Below are 23,703 nucleotides of genomic sequence, written 5' to 3' on the forward strand. Positions count from 1 at the left end.
AGGAACCCAGGGATCCTGGGTTCGAGCCCCACCCCTGCCCGTTTCGATCTGGATGAGCATCGTACCGGCGTACGGTCGTGTATCACTACTGCGTGAGCACGTTAAAGACCCCAGGTTAGCAGTCGTACTGCACTGGCAAAATTGCTCATCTACAGCGTGTGACTCGTCGCAAGTTTAATGGCAGACCAACTACACGCTGTATAAATATCCCCACGACCCAATTATTATTAGAGGGAGAGGAGGATGTTGGCAAGCCTCAATTAATCAAGGTGGTGTCGACAGTGCACAGGGTTCAGAAGCCTCGGCGTGCTATCTACGAAATGTTTGTATTGTTTACCTTGAATCGTCTTATAATTCGTATACGCGCCAATATCGTTCCAGGGATTCTGTTTTTATCTACAAAGGTTATAAAAATATTTCCGACATTGTCCAGAATAGTGCTTCTAAAATGCAAACCCTGTGGGGTCAACGAAGGTAGAGGTACGCGAAGTTCTGCATCATCAGTCAAGCCCGGCAATAAAAGTTGTTTTTTTTTTTCACATTGAGAAGAACCGTTTCAATTTCCAGGTGAGTTTTCTCGTGTATACGTCAGTGAGAGAAGTCTGCTTCACACTAGCCCTTAGTTAGACACACTTATTAAGTTATTATCATATTTAAAGCATGCCTTTCCCTTCAACTCACCACGAACGGGGTCCTATATCGTCTCCGCCGATCCACAAGGGGTCCGCGAAACATCAGTCATCACTGGCTGAGAACCACTGGTCTAGAATATACCAGCACATATAATTAACAAAACAAAATTGTCAAAGTGCAGGCGAGTTGGTGGGGATTAATCATGATGTGTAAACCCTGGGACTGGGAAGGAAGCTTGAAGACGAAGTAGAAGGGACTGAGAAAGTGGAGGCACCGCCTCGATTAAGCTCTATTATTAAGCTGTAAAACAAAGCATCCTCATTTGAGTGTGTCTGCCAAGGCCCTCAAATACCTGGAACAATATACCTCTTACTCCTCAGATTCTACTTGTGTATCGTTCATATTTAGCGTAATGCGTAAATAAAAAACGAGGACAACAAGACACGGCGTTGTCGTCGTCTGCTTTGTCCTCGTTATTTTGGCGTGTTACGTTTAAGATAAGCCAACTAAATACATTAGCCATTTTAATGCATATTCTAAATATATTGTTCGAACTGGCGAAGTACATCATGTGAATTGGTAAAATATATAATAAATTTTAATATATGCCAGTCCGGCAGAAGCAACCTGATTTGCGACGTGTTGCGTGAACTGCTCCGTCAACTATTAATAACAGTTGTGTATGCTCGCTTTATGCTTTATTCGTATATATGAAATAAACACTTGTGTTACGTCACCAACGTTCGTTATGTCATGCGTATTAGACACATTAACTTCATACAGTTTTAATGTAGTGAGTGCGCGTCGTCTAAAGAGCACTACAGGAATCAAGATAACGCTTAATTTTGTTTTTATAGTAAATGCAGATCAATTGAATGAACACAGACCGATACGCTTTTGAGCTATATCACACGCTGTACAGACACCATGTTTGGAAATGAAGCACTTAAAGGTACCCGCAGACTTAAATGTCTCTGGGTACCTAGCTGAAAACGCAATCACGGAAGGTCAATATCTTTCCACAACAGCATGACGTCACTATTCTTTGTCTTAGTAGTGATCCAGTCCTTCATTCTGCTTGCCTGATCAGTCGTGAAGTGAAGCTTGTAATCGCCGACGACGCCCTTTCGAATAAACTCTTCCTTCTTCCGCTCGTCTTGAACTGCATCAAGCGGAGCCTTGCAAACCTCAAGCGAGCGTAGAGCCTTCTCGGGGGGCAGCGACAAAAACCGTGACATCATGCCTAACATGTCATCATTAAATATCTTCCTCATCTCCCGCACCTCGACTACCTCGAGTATCCTCCGAAGCAGAGCTTCATCCTGCCTCAACTTACAACCGTAATACTTTCCGAGGAAGTCGGCGACCTTGAGAATCCCCGAAGACGTGTCCCTCTTGAGCTCTTCGAAAGTCACGAACAAGACGTTTGGGTCGTGTCTATGGTCGTACCAGGAGAGTAGGTGGTAAAAGTAGTCCCCCCAATTTACCCGACCCCTCATGAATCTTTCGAGGAACCGTCCGAAGTCCCTGTCTTCGGGCCGATTGAGAGGTGTACTCAGTATATGATGGTAGTACGAGACGCAACAGTCGTAAGGATTCCTGGTGACGTAGATGTACTTTGCCTGAGGAGAGTACGGTACCTTGTCGAAAGGGAGGTGCGTCTTGATGGCCCCCGGTCGAGACATTCTATCCGGACCTTCGGCGCCGGTAAAGTCGATGAAAGGCGACGCCAGCATAAAATCTATGGAGTTGTCTGGTAGCACGGCATCGTTGAGGATGCAGTGGACGATGCACTGCATCCAGGTGGTGCCGCACTTTGGGTAGGAAGCGACGAAGACGTCGTCCGGCCGTGGTTTGTAAGCGAACGCCGATCGGAGGTTGTCCTCTTTGAAGAATGAGCTGATGTAGATACCATCTACTTCCTTGTAGAACGGCGATGTTACTCCAAGCTTGTCTTGATCCTTCAGCAACAGAAATTGTAGAATTAGCACCACAAGTTCGACAAGAGAACATTATGGGGAACTGTGTAAGGAAACAACACTGCGGGGGCAACTTCCAGTCAGTCAAAGTGGACGAGTATATAGCTCAGCGCGGCAGCAAGGACAGGGTCTTCTGAAGTAGGGGAGTCAATGCGCAATGTATACAAAACAACAAAGATGTCAGGTTCCGGGTTAAGGGCTGTCAACACAACAGGACACGCTGTTTGCTTTGCACACTGTTACCTTAACGGAAGCGGAGGTTTCCACCTTGCTTCCGGTTCGCTTTAGTACGTTTTCTTTTGTTGCCGGGGGAGGGGGAGGGGTGCTAAAATCACTTTCCACTAGCGTCATTGGACAAAGCCTTACCGCTCATTCACACTGGAAGCGGATCCGCGTTCGCAAAGCGGTTGCGAACGCGGTTGTATAAAGATCCAGTACAATTGCACGCGCACTCGATGGCATCAAGTGCGCGTGCAATTGTACTGGATCTTTAGACAATCGCGTTCGCAACCACTTTGCGAACGCGGATCCGCTTCCAGTGTGAATGAGCGGTTAGAGTGTCCCCTTGAGGTAGGACAGGAACCTTCACATTTGAAAACTGCACACTACATACACACGTAAACATAACAAGAAAAATAATCTTCCAAAATAAGTTTTATAGTTAACATAGGTTAAATAAACATACCCCTGCCCATCGATATATTGTTAATTTCAATATTTATGACGCTAAGCCGGTTGAGAATGGTCGGAAGAGTGTATGTTAATGTGCCATTGCCATAATTTGTCCCAAGAAATGGTCCCTCCCAAGGTCACATACGATCGTGTTGCATATATAATCTCTTTCTGTTAAATTTGTTCATTTATTTATAGCGACTGTACATCTACCAGTTTTCTACCTAGCACACAAATGCAAGATTCATACAAATCCTGAATCTTCATTATAGGAAGTTTTCTGAAGTATTTTCTGCTGGGCATTCAGTTGAACCGTAGCAAATGCTCCTCAGTATTTTTTTCTTCTCCATTTGGTTTTAAAGCGCTCTTTTTTCAGAGCCTCGCCACAAATCCTGGGGTAGGTCACGACACCACCCCCGTCCCCCTTTGCAGTTCACACCACTACACCCCGTTCACCCCTAAGCAGACACTGCGGTGAGAGATACGCTCTCGCCAGGCCAATCAAACGCCTTCCTTTTCATCACCTGACCCAGCTCTCCGCGCGAGACAGATGGCGAGAGCGTGATCACGTCACAAAGGATCGACGTATGACTGGTCCAACGTGCTCGTGGCTTCCCCTGCAGTCTCAGCTTAGGGAAGGTTAAAAGGCGCGAACGGAAGCGGGACCAAAAAATACACAAGTGCGACAAGGACGTGTACAGGTGTACCAACTAAAGTCTCTTGATACTTCTTTTACAAGTAACGACGGACCAATACAAATGACAAAGCACATTCCGATGGAACAAAATGGCGGCATTCAGTTCAAAACGCTGCTGTGCACCGCCATTGGCTTCCTAAAACCTGCACTGTCACGCAGTCGGCGCTTCGAAGAATGTCGCCTTGTAGGATGCTCTTATCTAGGGATTTTAGTACCAACTATGCGGAGGGCAAGTTCGTCTGCTCCTTGCGCAGGGGGTAGCGGTGACGTCAGAACGCCGAGCCCTGATTGGCTGATCGCGACACCCTATCTGAGCGTCGTCTGCGTCTGTCTCACCTTTCCTGCGACTTTCGGAAGTGCAGAGGCCAGATTCACGAAACGATCTTACGCCAAAAATGTGCGTAAGACAAAACTTAAGAACAAATTCGTATTCACGAATCGAAATTATCGTAAGTTTGGCGCAGATTACGACGAAATCCTACGACAGCTCCGAAGCTGTCTTACGCACCTCTTACGATCAAATGAGCATGGCCGACAGCGTCGCGGTCGCGACGACCCACGGACGTTTATTTTTCTACGTGCGCTTCTCACGCGTCCCGACTTCAAGCAGCAAGAAAAAAGTAAAAAGCACTTGAAACAGACCACGCCGAACAAGAACGCTGGAGCCAAAAACACCCGGGAAAAGCTCCAACGGCAACGATTCCACCGAACGCGACCAAGCGAGTTCGGCAGTTAGGCATAGCAGGCACTCCGCGACTCGGCGACCGTCTGCCCACGACCGGCTGGCGTGCTGAATGGAATATGCCCGCGCGACCCTTGTGAACCCTTCCCGCATTATACTTTGATCGCTGACCTCAATTTTAGATTAAGAGGTCAATTTCTTCCTCTTGTTATCTCCTTGTTTCCCGAGGCAACGGTGACTCTCGCCGGTAAAAAAGCGGTGAATCTCCGACAGACGCAGGAAAGGTAATGCAACCATCGCTTTGACTAGCAGACGTAAAGCAGACCACGTTAACTGCGCCAACCCGCCGACGCCGTTAAAGAATGAGGGGTCTCACCGCACACTAAAGGAGGGAAAAAGTATTTGGGAGGGAACTTGCGGACACTAACACGCTCACCTCTCGGTTCTTAGCAAACAAACCTCGGCGCCTCGGGACACCTCGCCAGTGAGCCTTTTGACTCCCCTCCTTGATGCGCGTCTGCTAGTTGTCAGACAAAAACAACGTACCGCTCGAGTTATTTCGTCTGCCCTCTCTGAAAGGCGAAGTCGAGCTTGCTCGTAAAGACCTGCACTTCCGAAAGTCGCAGGAAAGGTAAGACAGACGCAGACGACGTTGCGAGCAGAGGACGCTGCAAAGGAGCAGACGACGCTGAGATAGTGGGTCGCGATCAGCCAATCAGGGCTCAGCGTTCTGACGTCGCCGCTACTTCCTTTCTCATGCGCAGAAGACGAAAATGAGCCCACTTGCATGCGAGGCGTATACTCCGTTTCACCTTATGTTGTACACACCGTGGTTGTACCGCAGTGAAGGCGCGAGCTCATAGCGTTGGCAGCTGCCCTTGGAGCACGAGAGCTTGTGCCGCCGAGATGTGCCCTAGAACAAGGAGCTCACTCTTGTAGCCTTTTCTGCGGTACATCATAAGGTGAAACTAGGGTGCCTTCATGTGCGCTTTGCTTGGGGTGATGACATCTGGCCATTTTGTTTCGAACGCTTTTTTTTATTTTTTGTTCTGAAGCGCGTGAAAAAGCGTGTCCCTGCACGTGCTCGTGGCGCTGACTGTGCTACGGCGACATTTTGTTTCCTGCGATTTCTTTGTATTTTGCCTGTGTGCGCGTGCTGTCGGCATCGGGTAGTACAAACGATGGCATCACGCTAAACAGAAGTACATTGAGGCACCCTAGGTGAAACAGAATATAGCCCCGACCGTTTTACCGAAAGAGGGAGAGAGAGAAAGCGGGGAAGGGCTGCCACGCGTTTTCCTCCTTGCTGTGTTGGGGCAAACGGGAGAAAGTTCGGAATAGCGGTCACGAAACTGTAGTTCGTCGGACCGTCATTTTCGCACGTCAGCGGCAGATGGAAAAGGTCTTTTTCATCTGCCCGGAGCGCAGTATCCCGGCGAGGACAAAGAAATGGAGGGCATTTTTTTTTTCCTTTATTTTCTTTGTTTCAGCTCGAGTCCGGCCGCAGCGACGGTACGGCACGACGGAGACAATCAGGCAGCGCTCAATAATGCAACGTCACAGCGCTCGTTTCTTTTTTTTTTGCGCTCGCCGTCACTGGTTGAGCCAATCACGCACACAGAAAAGCATAGTGTCATTGCAATAAACGCTAGAGGCTCAGCTGGCGCTAGTGTCTACGGGACTTCCGGTTGCAAATTGAAGCAGACAGCAACCAGTCTTACTTTTCCGGTCTTCCTGTGTATTCCTAAGGGAAAACGTGCGTGATATTTTTCTTTTCGCCAGAGAATAATAGAAATCAGCTATAGTTTCTTTACTCGTAACGGGTACTATGTCGTTTTATTCGCATTATAAAAGTGTAATTGATTTAGTTAATTGTTTTTTTTGTTACTGAATGATGTTTAAGTTGGCAAAAATTGAGGCCCAGGTCTATGTTGTAAAGCATGATATGTCAATACAAGCTATCAATTCGAGCAAGATGGACAGTTAAAAAGTGCGTAGGGTTAATTCAAACTGCAATAGCATTTGAGCTGGAATAGAACACGTACTGAACCAGTACGTGTTCTTCGTCCCATAACTCCATGCTTCGTTCTTGTCGTCTGTTTTGATTGTTGGATTTGGTATATATGAGCACCGTTTCGGTGTTTTGTCAAGCTTATTCATTTTGTGTGCTTCATATAGAATTTATTATAGGCGTAAATACGTGCTCTATAATAGCAGTCTGTAACGTCAACACGTATTATACATGTGAATTGGGCTCCTTTAGCGCAGTGTTCGACGCCATGAATTCTAAAGAAAAGCGCTCTAAGTGGCACATATTTTTGTACATCCGATTGTAAAACGTTCCAAACTTTTTATTCTGTCACAACACTAAATGATATTTGCTCTTATAATCGAGCGCGAAGAGAAATTGCATTTGCGTTTTCCCATAGGAATGCATTACCGGAAGTCAAATTTAGAATGGTTGTTGTCTGCTTCAATATGCAACAGCACACTAGCTCCACCTGAACCTCTGTCGTTTATTGTTAATAGGATATCGCAAAAACTCACCCACACACACAAAAAAAGGCGATTAGCGCAAGGACGTTGCACTTTCGAAGTTGTTTAATATAAAGTTCCTTTGTAAGAGGTTTCTAGAAGTAGCGACATTCTTTGAAGCGCCGACTGCGTGCCGGTGCAGATTTTAGGAAGCGAATGGCGGCGCACAGCAGACGACTGAACTGAATGACGTCATTTTGTTTCTACGACATGTGCTTCGTCATTCGTTTAGTTGTCGTTACTTGTTGCATCGGGGGACTTGAGTTTGATAGACTCGTAGGCTCCTATCTTTGGCCGCGCTACGACGTTCGCTATCCATGGAATGACTTGCGCGTTTTACTATGGCAGTTGTTCCGACATAATGCGTGTTGTTCTAACCTTCTGATAATCGGCACGTGACTTTCGGAAGTGGTCTATAATGCACTTTGTTTCCTAATCTGAGTCTGGAGAGTTTCCTGGGGAAACGCGTCGTTTTCGTTGGATTGCCATTTCATTACCTAACGTTGTTGAACTGTTTTCGATATTCTTAGTAGTTATACAAAAAAAAAGAAACTCGAAAATATAAAATTGCGTAAAACGCTATATACTAAAACACAAACGGGTTTATAAAATTCGAGAAAGCGAAATATTTGTGTGGCCATCTTTTTGCAGGCAACGTGCGGTAACGAAAACCCCAAATGGTTTGCATGTAAGTGGCAGCAAGGTTATGATTCTAGCAGAATTTCATCTCTCCCCCTATAGGCAAGAGTACAAATGCCAGGCCTACGGAACAGTACAAAACTCCAGTATTACCCAACAAAAGTTGTATTACATCACGAAAAAAACTTTTTTCTTTTGGTATATCCCGAAAGCGCTCCAATTGCGTAGCCCTTATAAACTGAACTGAACTTATAGGTTCTCTTGCACGTTATGGTGCCACCTGTCGTCACGGTATCACGTGACGTGCCATGCTGTTACGTCAAGTGACGCCGTGACGTCATAGTGTTATGAACACCGCGATGAAGTTAAGGTGAACCATATAAAATTTGAACGAGTCGCGCGAATACCGCGACGCCATCCGCGTGATGTCACCAACGAAGCTGTATTCCAAACGTATGAACACGTTTGGCCCTATAAATGCAATTTTTTTTAAATTTAATTTAGGAATACTGCAGGCCAATTGGCGGCCCAAGCAGGATTGGGGGTTACAAAAGTAGAGTCAAAAAAGCGCAACACCAGGTAATCCGTAAAATGGGAGAGAGGAACAGGGGAAAATTATGCGAAAATTGTAATAAAGCACATGTAATAGCTAACAACAAAGTTGGGAGGGGTGGCGGTAGTGGGGAACAGGAAAATACAACACAATTCGAAGAGTTACACATCAAATAAACGCTCAATCGACTCCAAAACATTGTCAGATATAAATATGTGATGAGGTAGGTTGTTCCATTCTGTTATGGTTCTGGGAAAGAAGGAGTATTTAAATGCATTTGTTCGAGCGAATACTGGAGTTATTTTATGCGGATGGTCATGCCTTGTGCACCTAGTCGAGGATGGGTGAAGAAAGGACGACGATTCAAGCCGGAGTTTTTTAAACCAGAGTTGCTAAAGAAATTTTAGTCTAGCTAGCTTCCTTCGTGATTCAAGAGAGATGATGTTGTTACTTTGAATTAAGGCAGCAGGTGAGTCATGCGGGTGGTAGCGATTAAATATAAAACGAGCTGCTTGCTTTTGAAAATCTTCCAGTATCTTGATATACTTTTTTGTGAATGGACCCCAGACTGTACAGGCGTATTCTAACTTCGTTCTTATCAATGTGTTATAGGCTAAAAGTTTCACATGAGAAGGCACGTGCTTAAGCTTGTGCCTTATCATACCCAGTTTTCGACGGGCAGCTGCACAAACGTGTTCAATGTGTGAGGACCAAGATAATATGTAGTTATCACTAATAAAGTATTCATACTGATGAGAGGAGTTTTTGTTAGTGATGCGCATGTACAAGGACTTTTCTTGGTTAAGCTTCATCTCCCAACGATCGCACCAGCTAGAAACTGCATTAAGACTTTCGTTCAGAACAACTTGGTCCCTAGTAGAGTTAATATCCTTGAAGAATAGACAGTCGTCCGCAAATAAACGAATACTCACGCTTTTATCTATACAAAAAGTGAGGTCATTAATAAAAATTGAAAAAAAGAGGGCCAAGGACATCCCCTTGCGGAACACAGCAAGAAGTATGAATTCCTCTACTCTCTTCGTCCGACCTGAATTGCCGTCAAGAACTGTCACATAACATCCTCATAAACTCCTTTCGAAAGTCACGTACCGATTATTAAAAGGTCCAAACCACTGCACGAAGGCGCAACAACTGTCATCGTGGAACGTGCAAGTCATTCCATACGATAAAGAAGGTCGGAGGGCGGCCAACGCTGGGAGCCGACGAGCCAATCAAACAGCGTCGAAAGTGCAACGTCACAGCCCTCATCACCTTTTGCTGTCGGTGTGGTTTTGCCTTCCAATCCAACCACCGTGACCGGGGATTCCACAGTTGCCAACAGAGGGCAGTCTTTCGAAACGGGTTTGCTTGATTTGCTTTGCAGTGCGGAGTGAATATAGTTTTCACATTTAAATATTCTAAGCTTAAGTGGTAAAACAAAATGGCTAGGTGGCGTAAGCTACCGCCCCATCCAAAGGGCTCGGCCGGATTCATCCATCCATCAATCTATATCGATACAGCGTTCATCAATGCCATACGTACGTCGACTCCTTCGGACTTGGCTGCCGTAGACATTTCGCTGCAGTCACGACGAAAGCTTTCGGTGCTCGTTTTTTGCTTCAGAAGAGGAACATCGTTGGGTCCGGCAACGGCTCCAAGTGACCTCGGCCAACGAGTCCATTCTGCTTCACTATCGCGTTTCGACAGCAACAACTTGGGCTTTTTCGGCGTTGTCTCAGATAAGAGCTCGCAGGGAGGGCTACATTCTACCTTAATCGGACTGCCGGCCAGCTCGGTCGTACAAAAATGGAGACGGCGCATCTGCCGTTTAACCGCACAAGATAACAAGTTGTACGTTACCACTTGCGCGGCGCCATGCTGGGTGCAAGTGCCTCCAGCGTGTGTGTGTGTGTGTGTTTGTGTGTGTGTGTGTGTGTGTGTGTGTGTGCGTGTGCGTGTGTGTGTGTGTGTGTGTTCTTTTGTTCTGCGTTCAAAGCATCGCCCGCGAGGGGAAATCTTTGAAAATAGGAAGACGCCAGAGAACAAGTGCCCGATAAAAGCTGCCCGGAATGGGAAATAATAAAAATAAGCACCTATCATAACCCGTAAAGATGTAAAGATGCACGACGCGGTCATTTTCATTCACTGATGGGACGGGCATATTAGCAATGTATAGGCGCCACCGGAATGCTGGCGTATCTTGCGAACACTCTACATTCCTTTCGATTGTTATTTGGCTTAGAATCGTCGCTCGTTTATACACACCTGCTATGGAACAGAGGTTTGGGCCTTACATATAGCGAAGTTTAACATCCCTCACTGGTGAAGAAAAATACTCTAACTAAAGCAATTACACTTCTACAATGATAATAAAAGTACTTACTCTTTGGTTCGACCGAAATAACAAAAGTGATTCACGTTATTTTCCGGCGAAGGGACAAAATGCACGCGTGTTTTTCTATATAGGAATGCACAGGAGCACCGCAATAGTAGGCTGGTTACTGTCTGCTTCAATTTGCATCCCGAAAGTCGCATAGACAGTAGCACCAGTTGAACCTCTAGCGTACATTATAAAAACTCTACGGTGTGTTGCCTCCTGTCTGTTTGCTCTACATTCCTAACAGCTGCTATGATTTCCATCCTGGTAGAGGCTACGTCCACGCGCGTGGATGTAGCCCAGTCGAGAGGAGAAACGGCTTCAACCACGCGTCTATGGATACGTTTACACGAATGCGATCGTAGCTCATCGAATCGAACAGAACCCAATCCCACGCAGCCTGTTTTCATAATTCTCCCTCTTCTACACGTTTGCTACCAATCAAAATAGTCAAGTATCGATTCGATGCGCTACAGTCGCATCCATGTAAACACAACCTATGTAAATTCCAGAGTGGATGTTGCCACTCTCCACGTTCATCTGTAGCGAATCTCTAATGTGCATTTTTATTTGCCCCCCCCCCTCCCCTCCCTCAATCATCAGTGCGATGTTAAATAAAGATTCAATTCAATTTGACTCGAAGCACGGTGGAACCAACGAGAGCCAGGGTCCAAGCATCGGATTACACTGATGATGCGTACTAGCCCTCGCAGTGAAACGAATTCAAAATCTAAAAGGTAGCAATGTGTTTTGTGTCTGTATATTGAAGGCGTCCCTGCCGCTCGCGGTGTCAACGCGAGAGGACAGTCGCACAGGCTAGAGCACACAATAGATAAAAAAGCGCTTGCCTACACTCCAATGCGCGAGCTACTAGCGAGTTTTAATAGACCGTGTTTCCCGCCCCGCTAAGGCCCCTCCGCTACCCGGAAGCCTACAGCCAAGGCCATCGGCGCGCAGGCGCAGTGGCAGTTTCCTCGTAGCGGAGGCCTCGCGGAGGGGGAAACACGGTCTACTAAAACTCCCTATTTGTTCGCTCGCCCACCGTAAGAGAACAAATCACATTAAACTTAGGTCGGAGCCTAACTGCGGCAATGCAAACTACCTGCTCTTTGAACCAGTACTTTAGGCTAATCTCGCGTTTTTTGGTACGTGTATATATATATATATATATATCACAGCCAGGAAGCTCTCTTTTGTTGGTTGTTTATTTATTTTATTCATTCGATAAGAGCATCAGCTAAAGAAACTCTCCAAACAGAAAGCTACATGCATAAAATGATAATTTTGTAGAAGAAACTACTTCTACTATACGGAGTTTCGAAAGCTACGCCGGGAAACTGGAAGAAACAGTCCTTATCTTTAGGGCAGAAGCTCCGAGTGTCTCGACCTACGCGGGTAGAAACTGGGGGAGACGAGGAGGCGAGAGCGCAGTGGACGTCAGAACACCGAGATATGGCTAAAATGATTATTGGGTAGATGCAAAGCCAGCTTAAGCTACTTTTGTCCCTACACAATCTTTAAACGCGTTCGAACAGCGTGTAGAAACAGGCTGCTAGCTTTACGTCTACCCTCTAATCGTTCTAACCAGAGCTCGGCGTTCCGATGTCCCCGCTCGCTTTCATCTCCTCCTTTCCTTCAAGTTCTACCCGTTAGGTCAACGTGGTTGCGCAAATATTCTAAGCTCGTCAAATATTTTGCGGCGTGGCTAAGCACGCATGCCATCTGTGGCTGTGTTCTCGAAGATCTCCTGTCGTTTACGGGGTCGCAACGTTTTCTATGCTGTGCTCTTCATGGAAGGTCGAGGTCCTTCCAGAGACACATGACATCGCTGCCTCGAGTGTTCTCGGCAATCCAGTCCTTCATGAAGCGCAGTTGTTCCGCCGAAAAGTGGCTCTTGTAGTCTCCCACCACGCCCTTACGGATGAAATCTCCCCTGAGACGACGAGTTTCGGGCTCATCTTTCAAAAGATGTCTGTACGCCTCCGCTGAGGCAAGAGCCTTGTCAGGAGGTAAAGAGAGAAGTTCTCTGTATAACGACTTCGGGTTCTGATTCAAGACCTTCTTCATGTTCTCCACTTGCGTCATCTCCAGCACCTTCCTCAGCAGTCCATCATCCTCGCGGAGTGCCCTCCCGTGTTCTTTTCCCAAGAAATCTGCAATCTTGAGCACGCAGGACGCTGTGTCCTTCTTGAGGTTCTCAAAGGTCAGGAAGAGCACATTCAGGTCATGGCGATGTTCGTACCAGGGCACCAAGTTGTGAAAATAGTGTCCGAAGATCACTCGTCCTTCGAGGAACATGCGCAAGAAGTAATCGAACGAAGCTTCTTCGTACTCTGGGTTAGGCGCAACGTTCTTGTGGTAGTAGTACGACACGCAGCAATCATACGGGTTCCTCGCTACGTAGATGTACTTTGCGTGAGCGCAGGTCTGCAGCCTTTCGAATGGCATGTGTGTCTTGATGGCTCCTGGCTTCTGCATTCTTTCGGCTGCCTCAGCACCGAGCAGTTCAAGGAAAGGCGATCGCAGCATGAACTCAGCGTGGTTTCTGGGTGGGACACCCTTGTTGATGATGCAGTATACGATGTATTGCATCCATGTCGTCCCGCACTTCGGGTATGTGGCCACAAATATGTCATCGGGTTTTGGTCTGTAGGTCAACGCTGACCGCAAGTTCTCTTCGGAAAAGAATGAGCTGACCAGCATCCCGTCCACGTCTTTGCACCCTCCGAATGGCATGTCCCTTGGGGGTTTGTTTTCTACGAGAGACAGGTAGAAATATTAAGATCTTCGGCCCTCCAATCACCACAAGTTATCACATTTTGAAAAAAAAAATATAATAATTTTGACACAATGAATTTGTGTGCCCAGTCAGTAGTTAGCCCACGTGCCCTGCTTTCCACAGGGGGATTTCAATTTGTTTTATCAAAATTCCTGTTGCCCGTAGTTTTTGAACCTAAAACAAGAAAATATTACTGTTTGCGGAATTTGAATCTGTACCTCAAAACGTTTATTACTGCACCGCCGTGTTAATTTTTTTAGGGGGGAGGGGGGAGGGGGGGGGGCCTTTTAAGAAAACATTTTTTTTGGTATTTTATCAATACTTTTTGCGACTGTGCCCTTTGAAATTGCAAATCTTTTATAAGCTAAATCGGGTAGCGACGTTGCTTTCTGGTGAAAGCCGGTTTCCGAAATTAAACTGCACGCATTGGTTTCTCTTGTACACTCAACAATTGGAGCTATGTCGTATCTTTTCTACCAGAAAACGAAGCAGTCCATGGAGACGTTTTGCCAAATGAAACGTTTTAAGCAACACTTCCATATTTCGAAGGCAAGTGTATTTTATTATTTCCGGTTAGAAAATCACTGACCATGAAACTCAGACAATAAAGTATGGTCATTGACAGCGTAAAAAACGCAGGGCGTGACTTGAACTATGAAGTTATGGTTTAGTTTTGTATATTGTAGTCATTTTTCATCAAGGCAATTGCCTGCACGCACTCATAAAACCAATAATATATCTGTTGAATGCACCACGGTGCAGTATACAACCACAGGCGTCTTGGAGTGTAGCCGAATTATCTAAAAAAGTATCAGTTAAAGTATTTACAATGAAGTCCACAAACATTGTGCTCCAGGGTTAGCGGAGCCCGACTGCCTTCACGGCCCTAATCTCGAAAAAGGACATCTTTGAGAACTCCGTCAATTCGAACTATTCAACTTACGTTCCTGTCCGTTCTCCATCAAGTGGTTCGGGTGTCGCCGTTCCAACTATGACTTCACCAACTGACTTCCCCAGGTAACAGTTTATGTTGTGGAGACAGTCGGCGCAACAAAGTTTTTATTCTTTATTCTTTATTCAGGTAGCTCCTGCAGCGCCGTTGAGGCATTATTGCAGGGGGCGAACAGCATAGAAAAAAACATTTCTGCATTTGCGGCACAAACAGTTTCAACACTTAAATTGTTCCAATCCCTAATGGTCCTAACAAAGAAAGAATTTTTGCACAGTTCCGTCCTGGTGGAATATTCGCGTATTTTGTGGATATGATCTTTACGTTGGGAAATATAGTAAGGGGGTAGAAGGTAATGCAAACCGTTAATACCAGTGTGTTTATTATAAATGCTATATAGAAATTTTAAGCGCAAATGTTTCCGCCTGAATGTCAGCAAATCCCAGCCTAATGTACTCTTCATGTCCGCAACGCTCGAAAAGCGGTCGTACAGCCCCAGGACGAAGCGTGCCGCACGATTTTGGATCCTCTCTAAAGCGTCTATGTGATTTTGCTGAGCAGGATCCCACACAGTGCAAGCATAATCTGTAAGAGGTCGAACGTAGGTAAGGTATGCAAGTTCTTTTATTTTTTGTGTAGACCTTTTTAGATTACGCTGGATAAAACCGAGTGCCCGTCCCGCCCTCATGACGACATCGTCAATTTGCGCATTCCACTTGCAGTCTGCTAATAAGGTCACCCCCAGGTACTTTACTTTACCGTCGTTTTTTAGTGGTTCATTATTTAAATAATACTGAGTGTGAAGTTTATTTTTTTTTTGCGGGTGAAGGTGACATGTACACATTTGCTGGCGTTTAACTGCAATTTTGATAGACTGCGCCAGAGTTCAATTTGATCCAAATCAGCCTGCAGTTGTCTGGAATCCTCATCGTTTTTTATACATCTATATACAACACAATCGTCAGCAAACAATCTTAGCTGAGAGCTCACGCCAACGTGAATATCATTTATAAATATTAAGAACAGCAAAGGTCCAAGTACCGACCCCTGTGGCACGCCAGAGGTAACTCCAACAAAATCTGATGTTTCACCATCTAGAACCGTACATTGCCGACGCGAACACAAATATGCCTGTATCCAATTATGTACCGAAGTATCTAGATTCAAAAGTGCCATGTTTCGCAACATGAAAACAGTTTTATTGCAATCGCGCTACAATGTTGTAGCAGCAGTCATAAGACTGCAGAAGTGTCCGCTGCCAAAGCACTGCGGCAACTGTGTCGGTCAACCGTTGACTGTTTCATGCTCGCAACAGTTACCGAAACATTGCTTTTACCCAGCAAAATGAGTGCTGTCCTGATGTTGCTAAACATTCGGGAAAAGACCAGCGCAGCTGTAGGCGAAACATTATCACGAAACACCAGCTCCGCCAACAACGTCACGTTTGCATTTGCGAGAGTGCAGAGCTGCTGTTTTGCTTCTATTCGACTGATGTTGCGGTAGCGCCGGGCCCCTTGATTCCAAAATATTGTGGCAACGCAACTTTTTTTTTTTTTTTTTTGCTTTCGGAAAACAAAGTTTACAGTCAACGCAACGTCCGTTTTTACAGTCAGCAAACTGTTCCCGTGGCAGATTCAAAAACAGTTTGCATTTATACTGCCAGATTGCAGTCGCCAAACATTGCTTTCCAGATGTGTTCCAACCGTACGACACAACAGTTTTGCGCTAGGATGGAATATATGTTTCGAGGAATTGTTGCGGAAACACTGGGCACCATTGTTGGTTGACTGTTGCTCAAACCTATTCGGCAAACGCTGCGCTCAACAATGGGACTGCAGCTGTGCATCAGTTTTTGCCAACTGTTGCCGCATGCATCTTCTCAACATTTGCACTGCATGACGAGGCAGCGCTCCTCGCGACAGTGCTTCCCCATGATCGGGGCAACAATGTCTTGCTTTTGTTGCCAGAGTCAGTTATGCCGCAGCTGCGTGGCATAGTTTTGCGGGTGTTCCTCACTTGTCCCGCAACAATTAGAAAACAGTTGGGCAGCCTTTTGGCAACATTGCGGGCACCTCATCGCAGAACAATAGTACAGCCAACGTTACTAGAACTCAGTATACTGCCATGGAACATTCCCCGAAGACGTGTCACCGATCCGTAGACAGGAACCTAACTATCGGCGATCGCAACGCCGCCACTTCTCCCGCCTCTGCCACTAAGGAAACTGCACAGCTGTTTGAACTGGTTCAGAGTATCGTATTCGAAAGCGTCAACTATTACTCTTCTATTTCGGCTTTAATCGGCAATATCGTCGCCGAAACAGATGCGGTAGAAGGGATTTCAGGGTTGCCAACCCCCGTCTCCCATGCGGTCGTGTTGACACCGCTCGCTGTGTCAACGCGAGAGGATAGTCACGCAAGCTAGAGCACACAATGGATAAATAAAAGCGTTTGCCCACACTCCAATGGTCGAGCTATGCCCTCGCTCGCCCACTGTAAGAGAACGAATCAGATTAAACTTTGGTCGGAGCCAAGCTACGGCGATGCAAACTATCTGCTCTTTGAACCCGTTCTTTAACTTAATCTCGCGTTTGTTGGTACGTATATATATATCACATCCAGGAAACTCTCTTTTGCAGGTTGTTTATTTTTTTTATTCATTCGATAATAGCATCAGCTACAGAAACTATACAAAAGAAAGCTACATGCATAAAATGATAATTTTCTAGAAGAAACTACTTCTACTGTACGAAGTTTCGAAAGCTACGCCGGGATACTGGAAGAAACAGTCCTTATCTTTAGTGCAGAAGCTCCGAGTGTCTCGACCTACGCGGGTAGAAACTGGGGGAGAGGAGGAGGCGAGAGCGCAGTGGACGTCAGAACACCGACATATGGCTGAAATGATTATTGGGTAGATGCCAATCCAGCTGGAGCTACTTTTATCCCTACTCAATCTGCAAAGGCGTTCGAAATCGTGTAGAAACAGGCAGCTAGCTTTACGTCTACCCTCTAATTGTTCTATAGCCAGAGCTCGGTGTTCCGGTGTCCCCGCTCGCTTTCATCTCCTCCTTTCCTTCAAGTTCTACTCGTTAGGTCAACGTGGTTGCTCAAATATTCTAAGCTCGTCAAATATTTTGCGGCGTGGCTAAACACGCATGTCATCTGTGGCTGTGTTCTCGAAGATCTGCTGTCGTTTACGGTGTCTCAACGTCTTCTATGCTGTGCTCTTCATGGAAGGTCGAGATCCTTCCAGAGACACATGACATCGCTGCCTCGAGTATTCTCGGCAATCCAGTCCTTCATGAAGCGCAGTTGTTCCGCCGAAAAGTGGCTCTTGTAGTCTCCCACCACGCCCTTACGGATGAAATCTCCCCTGAGACGACGAGTTTCGGGCTCATCTTTCAAAATATGTCGGTACACCTCCGCGGAGGCAAGAGCCTTGTCAGGAGGTAGAGAGAGAAGTTCTCTGAATAGCGACTTCGGGCTCTGATTCAAGACCTTCTTCATGTTCTCCACTTGCGTCATCTCCAGCACCTTCCTTAGCAGTCCATCATCCTCACGGAGCGCCCTCCCGTTCTCTTTTCCCAAGAAATCTGCAATCTTGAGCACGCAGGACGCTGTGTCCTTCTTGAGGTCCTCAAAGGTCAGAAAGAGCACATTCGGGTCATGGCGATGTTCGTACCAGGACACTAAGTTGTGAAAATAGTGTCCGAAGGTCACTCGTCCTTCGAGGAACATGCGCAAGAAGTAATCGAACGAAGCTTTTTGGCACTCTGGGTTAGGCGCAACGTTCTTGTGGTAGTAGTACGACACGCAGCAATCGTAAGGGTTCCTCGCTACGTAGATGTACTTTGCGTGAGCGCAGATCTGCAGCCTTTCGAATGGCATGTGTGTCTTGATGGCTCCTGGCCTCTGCATTCTTTCGGCCGCCTCAGCACCGAGCAGTTCGAGGAAAGGCGATCGCAGCATGAACTCAGCGTGGTTTCTGGGAGGGACACCCTTGTTGATGATGCAGTATACGATGTACTGCATCCATGTCGTCCCGCACTTCGGGTATGTGGCCACAAATATGTCACCTGGTTTTGGTCTGTAGGTCAACGCTGACCGCAAGTTCTCTTCGGAAAAGAAGGAGTTGACCAGCACCCCGTCCACGTCTTTGCACCCTCCGAATGGCATGTTCCTTGGGGGTTTGTTTTCTACGAGACACAGGTGGAAATATTAAGGTTCCCGGCCCTCCATTTGGCACAAGTTAGCGAATTTTGAAAAAAAAAATATAATAATTTTGACACTATAAATTGCTGTGACCAGTCAGGAGTTAGCCCATGTTCTCTGCCTTCCACAGGGTGATTTTAATTCGTTTTATCAGAATTCCTGTGGCCCGTAATTTTCGAACGGAAGCAACAGAATGTGACTGTTTGTGGAATTTGAATCTGTACCTAAAAACGTTTAATTACTAACCTGCCGTGTTCATTTTTTTTTTTTTTTTTTAGAGGGGGGACGGCGAGGGGGGGCTTTTCGAGAAGGTTTTTTTTTTTTTGGATTTTATCAACGCTCTTTGCCATGGTACCCTCTGAAATTGCAAATCTTTTATAAGGGAAGTTGGGTAACGACGATGCTTTCTGGTTAAAAAACTGTTTCCAAAATTAAACAACACGCATTGTTTTCTTTTGCACACTCGACATTTGGAGGTATGTCGTATCGGACAACGAAGCAGTGGAGGCGTTTTTGCCAAATGAAATGTTTTAAGCAAGGCTTTCATATTTCGAGGTCAAAAGTATTTCACTATTTCCGGTTAGAAAATTACTGGCCACGAAACTCCGGCAATAAAGTATGGTCATTGACAGCATAAAAGAAGCAGGGCGTGAATTGAATTGTGAAGTTATGGTTTAGTTAACTATTACTGTAGCCACTTTTCATCGAGGCGTTATCTGTTTAGGCACTCATAAAACTATTAATATGTGTGTTGAGTGTACCACGGTGCAATATACAAAAACAGGCGTCTGAGAGTGTAGCCGAATCATCCAAAAAAAACGTCAGTTAAAGTATTTACAATGAAGTCCACAAACATTGTGCTCCAGAGTTCGCTGAGCTCGACTGCCTTCACGGCCAAAATCTCGAAAAAGGACATCTTCGAGGACTACGTCAATTTGAACTATTCAACTTACGTTCCTGTCCGTTCTCCATCAAGTGGTTCGGGTGTCGCCGTTTCAACTATGACTTCATCAACTGACTTCCTTGTGGCTCGGTATTTTATGACTCGATTGGCCGTGACAGTGAGGACAGAGGTTTCTCTTTCGAGATGCAGATAACAATTAACCTAGGATGTGAGGACGTCTCGGAGAAACGATTTGTTTCCGTGTTTTGTTTGTGTGACTGATATGGTTTACAGCCCTAGACGGTCAAGGCCTTCCCTTTCTGAGGGCGTGTGCTAACTCCAGGATATCTACACGTCATCTGGGACTAATCTACTATTGCTGCGTTTATATGGATGCGGCCGTGGCGCATTAAATCGAGCTAATGGGAAGTCATGCGCATCGAATCAGTTACGATCCGATTCGCTAGAAGTCGGTTGTTTGAGATCGTCAATTCGAATGAAAATCTCGCCAAAAGCTTGGGAATCGAATCCAGTTTCGCGCGAGGCATCATGGGAATGCCACGTTGCATTCCGGAAGTAGGTGCTGACATCTGGAGCTTGAACCAGAATTACCGTACTATTATTGCAGCCCGATCTCAAAGTATGTAGTCGCCTAAGGCTTAATTTGCGTTAACTTTGCATATGAAAATGCGCGTGTGGAATATGAACTGGTAAAAACCTGCAAAAATGACCTTTTTGTTGTAGACATACCAGGAATCCTGAATAACTGTTATCCTGTTTATGTTTTTGTGAGCACCTGTGATGCCTGATGGGAGTCGTTTGACGCACCTTAACACTTTAAAACTCAACAATTTTTTTCTTAAAAAAATTTCTAAAATGAATTGTGTTATTTGTTCGTATGCAAGTTTTCTTTTAATCTAAGGTATTCTATTATGGGGCAGTCTAGAATTTTGTTGTAACACAAATTCTAAACTTTTGGCTTTCCGTCAAACTATAAAGTTTTAAAAAAGTTTCAATGAACACGCAGCCATTATTTCTTTAAAAGTGAGGCTACAAAAAAGTCGGAGGACGCTTAAGGTGGCGGTCCCACGGCCCCAACCATAACACAGGTGCCAGCTGTGCGAATGCTCCTGTTTGCGGTGCAAATGTGTCTGTGCGCGTGGCACGTATTTCGTTATTCTTACAAATAAATTGCCAATTTATCATCAGTGTCTTAGTGCAGAATGTTATATGCGTTTGAAAAAACTTCACGCAGAATAAAAAACCAAAAAGCGCAAGTCTTGATATTTTCAAAGAGAAACTTGGAACGCGCCTCTACGCGTTCCAAGTTTCTGAACTTGTAAAGGATGCATGTCGCGTTCTTATGCTTTTTAATAAATGGATGAAGGACTTTTATGGTTCTGTACTTACGTTTCTTTCTTAATTAGTACACTCGTGTTTTTTTAATATTTATTCAAGAAGTGTCAAGTTTTTATACGAATTTGAAGTGTCGCAACTCAGTTTCACATCATAACGCATCGACGACATTTAAGGGCATGCTCCTGGTAAACATAGGAACAAAGCATTAAAAAAGATTAAAAGTGCAACGCCAGCAGTTTTTTCTTAATACCACTTGATTACGATAAAATTTCAGATAATTCCCTCCGCGCGTTCTTGGTTTTCTCAGATAGCATTCTAACAACTCATCTATATTTTTTTTAATTATCTGCTGGAGGAAATGGGCTGGTTCTCTGTAAGGATTCAGTTCGAAAACGAACTGAATCTTTTCTTTTTCTTTGCTTGAGTGAACTGCAGTAACATAGGTCGAGCCCCCAGATGTCCCTTTTATGTCCATCGTGAATTATCCTCTGCCCTTTTTATGTTTCCGCTTAAATTTTCTACCAGTCAAAATACAAAAGTGGAAAACTTTTCAGAATTTTATTTTGACACAAAAAGCAGATAATTTGTTACTGTCTAGCTGAAGTGATACTGCTGTGCATCGCAAATGTATGTAAGCCGAGATCCTGAGACAACAGTCTCTCAAATAAAATATGTCCTAAGACCTGGCAGGTCTAGGATGGAAACAAAGAGGCTGCTCTGCTCGTAGAAAATTATGTAAGCAACAAGGATTTCCGAAAAGTTTTTAAATCAAGCCCTGGTACCATGCTTTATGTCCATCTTGCATAGTTTAATTTTTTTTTATGCGTTCAAATCGGTCAATGGTTTTGATTGTATATTTTACTTGAATATTTCTATATATAACTCAAAAATTCGATATCGCAGAATAATGTCTTGAAAACCCCGATTTCTCCCCGATTACCAGCTTGGGGAAGAGCGCCTGATTTTTTAGCCCTGATTTTTGAAAATACCTGTATTGCTATGTTAGAATAAACCTACGCAGTTCAGTCGATCTTGTCTCGACAACGACATTGTGGCAGCGGTGCAAGCGTAGCAATTCAGCGGCTATAGTTTTCCCCCATCCAAATTGGCGCCATGGCCCAGTCTGAGCAGCAACCAGAAGCAAAAACGGCTCCAACGCCAGCCTTCGACCCATTTTTCGTCGCTCTCCCAGAGAAGCTCAACTTCCGTCGTCCAGACGGAAGTCGAGCTTTTTTGGGAGAGCGACGAGAGCGATATAAGCAGCAGGACATCCCTGCTGCTTCTATCGCGTGCCAAGATGATTCCTTGAATTGCATTCCACGCTTCATACGAAGCCCAGATGTGCCGGTGACTCGCTTGCGGTTCTGGGTGCAACGCAGTCAAACGCACTCAAACCCAAGTGTCTGAACCGGCCTTATCAACTTATGCTGCAATGCGATCGGCCACGAAGCGATAATAAAATTCCTGGTACTCGCCACAAGTGGTGCTACGATATTCAGTGTGACTGTTTTTTGTTTTTTTTTTCACTTTACACGAGCTTGCTGGCACTAGTGGGACTCAAGGATACTCGCACGCAACGCCACTAACCAAGAAACTCCTTTGTTGCAGTGAGATCTTAGCACGATGCTGCTTAGCTGTCAATATTAAGGGTCTGTGGACTCGTCAAGCTGCAATGCTGTGGCTTTTTTCCACAGCTCCTTCATCTTCTTTGTGCAAGGTGAAAATAAACTGATTTGATTTGAGATTTCAAAGACAAAAGCGAGCGTTTTCATTCAATCCCTCCTTCGCGAAACTTGATGGCGTTTCTGGGCGGTCGCAGTACCGCCCAGGGGGACGATATTTGAAAGCGGTTCATAGATGGGACCCGAGCATTGCGTGGGCACTCGATTTGGGCTCGTTAATCGATACCTCGAGAAGCATTCGGGTAGTGGCACGAGTCCAATCGCTGCAATGACGATAATAGCCGAACCCTAGCAATGTCTGGAACTCAGCGCGTGTCCTGTGCCTTGCCAACCCCAGCGCGTGGCTATGATCAACATTGGCTGCATATAATCGGCTCCAGATCACGTGGCCGCTTGTTCTGGCTGGGAGTTGAGGGGGTGAACTCTGCTCGTTTTAGGGGCGAACTTCTTAAGCCTGGTTCAGACAGTTGCATTTGACTGCGTTGCGGCTGCGAGAAACAAGGACATCCCTGCCGCTTATATCGCGTGCTAAGATGATTCCTTGAATTGGATTCCACGCTTTATAAGAAGCACAGATATGTCGGTGACTCGCTTTCGGTTCTTGACGCAACGCAGTGAAGCGCACTCAAATGCAAGTGTATGAACCGGCCTTTAGGGGCTAGCCATGTCCGTATGTCCGTCCGATGTCCGGCGTCGGGTGCTCGTGCTCACGAGCACGTGAGGACGTGCTCCCGTGCTCGTGTAGGGCAAAGAAAAAAAAAAACCGCATCTCCACGTGGTGAATGATGTTGATTGGGGCGAAGCTCTGGTAGGGCGCTTGTCTGCTTTGACGCTGAGCCGCAGCATGCCGAGCCTTTCGTTCGTTTTCATCCATGTCAGAAAGACAATGTGTGGTATGGAATGGGGTTATATACGCATTTGAGCATTTGACCGCAGAGTGACATGGATGAAAACGAACGAAAGGCTCGGCATGCTGCGGCTCACCGTCTACGCAGACAAGCACCACCAGAGCTTCGCCCCAATCAACATCACTCACCACGTAAAAATGCGGTTTTTTTTTTTCTCTTTAATTT

The 23,703-nt window shown here is 45.7% G+C and overlaps 3 protein-coding genes across 3 annotated transcripts; all 3 read right to left on the reverse strand.

Annotated features, from left to right (window-relative positions):
* Positions 1–1,314: 1,314 nt before the first annotated feature.
* LOC115331625 (sulfotransferase 1E1) lies at positions 1,315–10,140 on the reverse strand. The gene is made up of 2 exons (XM_040218901.2): positions 9,933–10,140; positions 1,315–2,594 (listed from the first exon to the last, which is right to left on the reverse strand). The coding sequence occupies exons 1-2, from the start codon at positions 9,963–9,965 to the stop codon at positions 1,632–1,634; spliced, it is 996 nt and encodes a 331-aa protein (XP_040074835.2). The 5' UTR covers positions 9,966–10,140; the 3' UTR covers positions 1,315–1,631.
* Positions 10,141–12,024: 1,884 nt separating this feature from the next.
* Positions 12,025–13,528, reverse strand: LOC120846985 (amine sulfotransferase-like). The gene has a single exon (XM_040218918.2). The coding sequence runs from the start codon at positions 13,501–13,503 to the stop codon at positions 12,556–12,558; it is 948 nt and encodes a 315-aa protein (XP_040074852.1). The 5' UTR covers positions 13,504–13,528; the 3' UTR covers positions 12,025–12,555.
* A 4,149-nt stretch (positions 13,529–17,677) lies between these two features.
* On the reverse strand, positions 17,678–18,670 carry LOC115331629 (sulfotransferase ssu-1-like). The gene has a single exon (XM_029993745.3). It carries the CDS (start codon positions 18,668–18,670, stop codon positions 17,723–17,725), a length of 948 nt encoding a protein of 315 aa, XP_029849605.3. The 3' UTR covers positions 17,678–17,722.
* Positions 18,671–23,703: the final 5,033 nt, after the last annotated feature.

The sequence above is a fragment of the Ixodes scapularis genome, unplaced genomic scaffold (genome assembly GCF_016920785.2).
Source record: "Ixodes scapularis isolate PalLabHiFi unplaced genomic scaffold, ASM1692078v2 PGA_scaffold2__306_contigs__length_199485367, whole genome shotgun sequence".
NCBI lineage: Eukaryota > Metazoa > Arthropoda > Arachnida > Ixodida > Ixodidae > Ixodes > Ixodes scapularis.